The 7,680-nt window shown below is 38.1% G+C and overlaps 1 protein-coding gene across 1 annotated transcript in view; it reads right to left on the bottom strand.

Annotated features, from left to right (window-relative positions):
* The window catches only part of LOC116091621 (olfactory receptor 1L4-like), an 835-nt gene extending 453 nt beyond the window's left edge, over nucleotides 1–382 (bottom strand). The window contains exon 1 of the mRNA XM_031373193.1: nucleotides 2–382. Within this exon, the coding sequence (XP_031229053.1) occupies nucleotides 2–382 (381 nt within the window). The remainder of the gene's footprint in view (nucleotide 1) is intronic.
* Nucleotides 383–7,680: the final 7,298 nt, after the last annotated feature.

Here is a 7,680-nt window from a genome sequence, read left to right as displayed (position 1 = left end):
GTAAAGGATTGCAGATGGCCACCAGTCGGTCAATGGCCATGGAGGCCAGCAGGTAGCTATCAGTGTTCGCTAATGCTATGAAGAAGTACATCTGAACCAGGCATCCCACATAGGAGATAGTCTTTGTCTCTGAGAGCAAGTTCACTAGCATCTTGGGCACAATGACTGTTGTGAAGCAGATATCCATGAATGACAAGTTGCTGAGGAAAAAGTACATGGGGGTATGCAGTCTGGAGTCAGAGAAGATGATCAGGATGATGAGCACATTCCCCATCACTGTGACCAGGTACATGATGATGAAGACGCCAAAAAGGGGTTTCTGCATCCAGGGATTGGAAGAGAGGCCTAATAAGATGAAATCTGTGCTGCTGCTGCTGTTCATTTCCCTGTCTCTGGATATGGTTGGAATGCTTTGGGAAAGATGTAGACAAATTGATCAAGACAATGTCTCTCCTATCCTCTGGCCTGCAATGAAATCCCAATGTCATTTATTAGGATTTAAACAGTATGTTTAGTTGAAGAAATTATATCAAAAATAAAAACCACAACAGTAACATCAAAGAAGTAACAAGTTGAAAAATTCTAAACTGCCCCCTAAATTAGAAGATGAAAGTTGTCTTTCTATTGGGAGAAACTTCTGTTGCTTAATATGTTAGACTTCTTCTCAGTGCCATCTGTATATGTATATGTAGTATACATATAACATATGTATATTATACATACATATAATATATATGTACATTATACACACCAGCTCCTCCATAGCTTCCATTTCACACTGGTTTTAGAGACTAATTGCTGATTTCCACTTTGAGTGAGGATGCTCTTGTTCAAGTTCTCTTCATTCGTGAGAGCTTCTGATAAATCTCTTCTCAGAATTCTGAGATGGTGATGATGATATGGATGGTACAATAATGCCCATCTCAATTAATTAGTGATAGTTATTGGACATTCATTCAAAATAAACACTCCCTAGGTGTTTCAGAGAGAAATATGACTAATGTTTAATGTGTTCATTGAAATAATAAAATATAACATTTTTTGTTGGTAATCTTGAAACTACCTGTCCTCCTAAATATAGAAATATTATGACAGGAATAGAATTTGTTACTGAAGTTAATTACTAAAATTTGTTTAACAAGCTCATCTTTTCATGCTAAATATTTAAACATTACAATAACATAAAATCTAGAATCTTAGAGCCCCTTTCTACCAACATCACATATATGATAAAGACAAGGACACGCAATTATCACTATTAAGCTACTTTGCTCATACTACTAAATGATTTTGGTATATTAAGCTGATGACAAATAAAAACCAAAAAAAATACATTGTATGTGTCCATTAAAGGATGACTACACAAAGGGAAGTTATGTATATACATATTGTAGTATTATTCAGATCTATAGAAAAATGTTATCATGTTATTAGCAGGAAACTGGGTAGAACTGGGTATAAGCCAGGTGCAGTATGCCAGGTATTGCAGGTTTTCCTCATATGTGGACTCGGGGAGAGAAAAGAAGAGGTGAAAATAGATGGAAGATACAAGGGAAATAAAAGAGGAAGAGGTATGTGAGAGGGCAAAACATGTGATTATGGTCAAATTAGATCCTATGCATGCGTGAAGATGTCACAGTGAAGCCCATTATTTTGTCCAATCAATGCATCCCAATAGAATGCTAAGGAAAGGGGGCATTGAGATTGACAATTTGCAGTTGTTATTCTTTACAAGCAAGTTGAGTGTGTGTACTAAGGAACTGAAGATGGTCACTTAAAGACTATGTAAAGACGTGCGTGCACCCCGAGGTCACTCTTATTTTAAGCTGCCTGAGAAGTTATAATCTCCCTGCCTCCACTCTTCAATTCCTGAGATTACATGTGTATGCTATCATATGTGGCAAGAAAATATTCATATTCTTCTCATATTAGAAAAATGTAACAGAGAGAAGTGTTTTAGTTTAAAATGATCAGAAGACCTGAAAGACACCTGGAAATAAATCTCAGGAAGTGAAAGGGACAGTTTCAAACAAATACAACTCAAAAACCAATATAAATGGGCAAAAAGAAGTAAATAGGCCTTATTCAGATAAAGTATAACAGAAATCACACTTGTACAATGAACACATGCTGATAAAAAATAGAAGAACAATTTGTAGTATATTCTTATTACTCAAGATCATTTTTTATTTGAAGAAATAAGATGGCTAATATACCCTGACTCTTTAATCACTATTCAACCCATTGCAATACTATAATTATGTGTATGTTAGATGGCTTTCAAATCATATTTCTTGTTTCAATCCTAAGAAGCAAAATTTTTATTATTCTTATTTTTAGGAATTAAAAAATATACAGTTGACAACTTTAAGTAGCTTACCAGAACTCACACTGAGCAAGTAGCTGAGCTGTGGTTTCAAGGCAGGCCGTCTAAGTGCAGATCTGGAACTACTTCTAGTTAGGTTAGTGTATAGCTGTTTATTGTAGTATCTGTTGTTATGTTAAGTGTCAAGAGTAAGTTGTAGTCTGATGATAATGTATCCAGAAAAACCTTGTTTTGAAAAAAAATACCTCATGTTATGTTTTTGTTGGTATGTGCGCAAATACATGTAATTATTTTTTGTTCATTTTAGTTTTGAGGCAGGGTCTTGTGTATCCCAGTCTGTCTGGAACTTTCTTTGCAGCCAAAGACGATGCTGAATTTCTAATCCTCCTGTGTCATCTTCCTGAGTGCTTGAACTGTAGGTGTGCTACCATTCTGGGCTTATGGGGCCTGGGGATTGAACACAGACCTTCCTGAGGGCATGGTAAGCACTTCAATGGAGCGATATCCCAAGTTGTTTGGGGACATAGAGGTCCTTGCACTCACAGAGAAACTCTAAGAGAACCAAGTATGCTAATCACCCAGGGGTTCTCCTCAGTGGAGGAGGTAAGATCAAATACCTGCATTCCATCCGGAAAGCTAAGAATGGAGGTTGCTAACATCATGGTGACATTTTTACTGTCTTGAAGGGACAGACCTCATCCAAATTCCCCAGAATGATTATTGCAGACCATTTCCTCTTAAGACCATTATCCACCCTTATGGGAGATGTCACAAGTACTTTATGGCCTGTCGGCCTCTGTCTTATCAGTTAGAGACCACATTAGATCCTAGACCTTTGACTGTAGAACCCACCCTCATGCTCACATTTACTTTGTAAAAGAGTTTCTATGTACTCACACCTTAAGCTTTGTTGTATATTGAGCTGATTATTGCCTAGAAACATTTCTCCAAATTGTACTGTAGTTTTTAATATGCTGACAATGAACTGCTTGGCATTAGGCTCCCTGAAGTTTGATTCAGGTTGACAAAATCAATCTACACTGGGTTTTCATTCTTATCTCTTTGTGTCGTTTGCTTCACAGCTTAGATACTTACAGGGACTCTCTCATCTATCCCTCTGGTTGTCTTCTGAAGTGATATTAGGAGAGTGAAAACTAATTTTCATATATAACTTAATGGTATATATAGCTCACTTATTATTTGATAGCTACCTTAAAAATTACTATAAAATGTCTATTGTCTACAACATGATACTTTGAAATATGTATACCCTGTGGAATGGAATTAGCTAGCATTGTAGGATCTCACATTTTTGTGGTAAGATCATATTGTTTGTTTTTAAGAAATAATGAACACATTATCTTCATAATTTTATAATTAAATAGGGGAGATTGCCCTGTAATTGTACTTTCTAGGGAACCAGACCTAGACTTGTGTGCATATTTTAAAGGTTTACTCTGATAAACACTGTAAATACATTAGGTACAGGGGTGTATGCTATCTGCGATGTTGTTTTTTCCCCCTCACAGACTGTTACTATGTATACACACATATACACACAAATAGATTATGAAATATGGAGAGTCACATTGGAGCTTATGAGCACTGAAAACCATTATAGATACTTTCAACCTGAAACAACTACTTATTCCTGGTCAGTGTGCTCATTTCATTTTCTAGACACACTCCACTTCCCCTTAGGGTTTTTTGCCATCATGCCTGGGACATTGTTTACACTGGTATTAATAGGCTACTTTATCATCTCTGTTTAAACTTACAATAAATGAATTGGTGTCATGTTCTCAGGGGCATTTTTTCATCTAGCTGGGCCTAATAACTGTGTATTTTTTCATGTCTTGGGGAAGTCATTTGATGTCTGCACATCTATCAATAAATGATACACATGCATGTAAGTATGAGTATACATGCTACTGTCTACTCTACTTACCTATGTCCTTTGAAAACGCACATGCCACTTGAGATAGAGTCTGGTAAAATTTTCTCCATGTGGATTGTAGCACTGCTTATACCATAGCTACAAAACTGTCTGTTGCTCTTTCCCTTGCTTTGGGAGAAATGACAGCCACAGAGGTCTTGAACTAACTTCAGCTCTGTTGGGTCCTGACAACAGCTCTCAGATTTCCTAGATTCAGAGCATGACCTTAGGCTCTGTCTTGGATCCTGGATTTTAGGAACCTAAATCTTGGCATTTGTCTACTTTTCACCCGTAGCTTCAAGACAAGCAGAGCTGTGGTGGTCAGTGCACAGCCCTCTTTAAGTAATTACTCAGCTTATGATTCTGCAGAGTCCCATGCAGGCTGGGTTCCTCTCTTTCAGAATTGAAATTTCTGCCTCTACCCCGTTTTCACTCCTGTGTCAGATTAGAGTTACAGCTCTTGTCTTTTGGTTCTAGAGAAGGTGACATATTGTTCTAACATTTATTTCCTGTTCATTTCATGTTGAAAGCCTTTGAAGCACCATAAGATTCTTTGATGTAAACAACCCACCCATTTTTACGGTGTTCTCTGTTTCTTCTCTCTGCTTCTTACTTCTGCTTTAATTCTCTTATGCATCACTCTTTCAAGGATTCTTACTTCTGCCTCTTTCTTATTAGTTCTGTGTATGTGGAAGTTTTCTGTTCTTTGTAATGCCTTGCTTAGGTGTTACCAGCCAGTGTTTATAAGTGCAGCTGTGAATATATAGACTACAGACTGTGCCTTCTTGGTCTCAGCATGGAGGTCTGACACAAAAGCTTTGTATGAGTTAGAGTCACAGAGCTTTTGATCTCCGGGCTCTATCTTGGACCATTCCAGAGACAGTATGCTTACAGTATCCAGAGGAGCTTGCTTTCTTGGGAGTGGCTCTTTCTCACCATGAGTTGAAGCTTGTCCTCATATATTTTTGGCATTTGATAGCTCTGTGTTTTACTTCACTCTCACCACTTAACATCCATTGAGTCTGACCTTTTTTTTTTTAATGCACATAATGCATATTTATTACTCTCACATCGCCTGTGCTGTTTTTTTTTTTACTATTTTTTATTAGATATTTTCTTTATTTACATGTAAATTTCTACTTTCCCAGTTTCCCCTCCAAAAAACAAAGAAACAAACAAAAACAACAAAAACAAACCCCTGTTGCCTCCCTCCTCCCCATGCCTGCCACCCCACCCTCTCCCACTGGACAGCAGCTCATTTAGGTTCCTAGATGATGTGAGCAGGTTATTTGTCTTCTTAATATTGGCTTAACCCTTCTTAAAATATGATAATGAGGTGAGCAAAACATATGACGTTCAGCAGATATTTCAAAATTCTAACAGTTATAAGATGTTCCTTCTATCTGCTGTGGGAAACAGAAGTTGTGGTATGGAGGACAAGCCTCCAGTATCTGATTTCAGAAACCATCTGACCTTTATGATAGGTATTGATCACTTTCTCCTGGCTAGTAAACATGGACATATGTTTCAGTTAAAATAATCTTAGACTACATTAAAGCTACCTCCAAGCTGGGATCTCTCTTCTTCAATTATTTTTAAAAATGGATTTGGAGGAGGATTCTAACTCTAGTCACATCCTAGGGATGTGCATTCTACTGTGAAGTCACACTCCAAGTCCCTTCAGTCATTCTGGGATATTCATGGAAAAGCTCTTTCTACTGTTACAGAGAGTATTTTAGATTTATATTCACAAGAACTTGTTTTTGGGTTTGACTGTGCTGTTAAGAAGTCTTAACTAAATACTATCTAATTGACATGAACATTGGTTTCATTAATATTGAAGAAGATAATAACATCTGGCTAGTTGATTTGCTAGGTTTAAGAGAATGTCCAAATTATACCGAATGTTAGAAGTAAGATACTTCTTAAATCAATTGTGTTACACAGCACATGGGTTAATCATGAATCCTTAGGTCATCCATTTTTTCACTGCTTCCTGATGACCTCTTCACTATCTTCAAACCCCTGAATGACTAGCCAGTTGTTTGAATGTCTCTCTGCTGGGGACATCACTGTTTCTTCTTTTTTTTCCTTACCTATTAGGTCCTCAGAGCCTTACTCACTAACCTTAAATTATCTGGCATATGATGTCAGGGCCATCTCTGATAAGGAGTTGAAGGCTTCGTGCCTGTTCCTCTGTGTGGATGTTCTAGAAAGTATTAGGATGAATGTCAGGGTCACGTTTGCATCCCATCTGTGATGAGCACTTTGCTTCATTTCTATGTTGGTGATGGTAGGTCATTTTCCTAAGCATTCCTGGCTATAAAAGTATTAATTCCAGGAAAATGAACAACTAAAACACACCTTTAACTCACGCTTGTATCACTGTGACTATCAAAGCTGCTCAAAATGGTATTTCTGTCTTTACCAAGTTGGCTGTTCCTAGTCCAGATCCCAAGAGGCAGACACCCCCTTTACTGTACCCTCATCCTGTGGGCATTCTCAATCACAACAGTGTAGGTAATTACCCAATGCCTACATGTGTTGGGCATTGCTATGAGAACTTCCCATATAGTGATTCATTCCATCTTCACAGCACATATTACAGGTAACAATACACACACACACACACACACACACACACACACACACACACACACCCCTCTACTGGTAAAGACAGACATAGAGAAACAGAAAAGGAAGAAAATGCACAAGGAGAAAGATGGGGAGGAAGAAGCAACAACAGGATCTTGGATAGGGAGGACGGTCACTAGAATACATTGAAATTAGTGCCTTGTTTTCAAAGACTACCTCCACTAGCCTGTTTACCTGTGAGTAAGGTTTAACTCGGTCTCATGGACAGCAAGTCTCTGAAGAAGGCCTCCTGAAATGATAATCTAGCTTCAGAGATGTGATTTCCCCTTTACACTGGGGACTGGTAGTAGAAAGAGAGACCCAGGGACTTGTCCTGTCTCATGCCAGAACCCTAGAGAATTGTCCTTGGGATCTTCCCAGGAGAGAGAACATCACTTTGAGGAACACGGGCTCCAGAGTGTAGCCTCACATGGGGAAAGTAATTAGTATCATGCAATAGCAAGCTAGAAGTGAACTTGTGCTCACATATGCACTCCAAAAGCTTGCATCTACTCATGTGTGTGTGTGTGTGTTTGTGTGTACTCATGCGTGCACACACTCTTGCGTGTTTTTAAGTTTAAGCTCTGATGTTTTGAGGCTCCATGTCTAATTGTAGAATGTGATCTAGATACATGTGTCACTGGTATTATCATGAGGGAGTACAGTTTCTGGCACCAGACTGACTAGATTCTTACACTGGATCTGTCTTATAAGCTGTATAGCATTTGCTGTACTTTGACCTTTCAAAGCCCAATTTTGTTTTTGTTTTTTTGTTTTTGCTTTT

Source organism: Mastomys coucha, unplaced genomic scaffold (assembly GCF_008632895.1).
Source record: "Mastomys coucha isolate ucsf_1 unplaced genomic scaffold, UCSF_Mcou_1 pScaffold15, whole genome shotgun sequence".
Classification (NCBI taxonomy): Eukaryota; Metazoa; Chordata; class Mammalia; order Rodentia; family Muridae; genus Mastomys; species Mastomys coucha.
The sequence above is the reverse complement of the archived record's forward strand: the minus strand, read 5'-3'. Positions and strand labels throughout refer to the sequence as shown.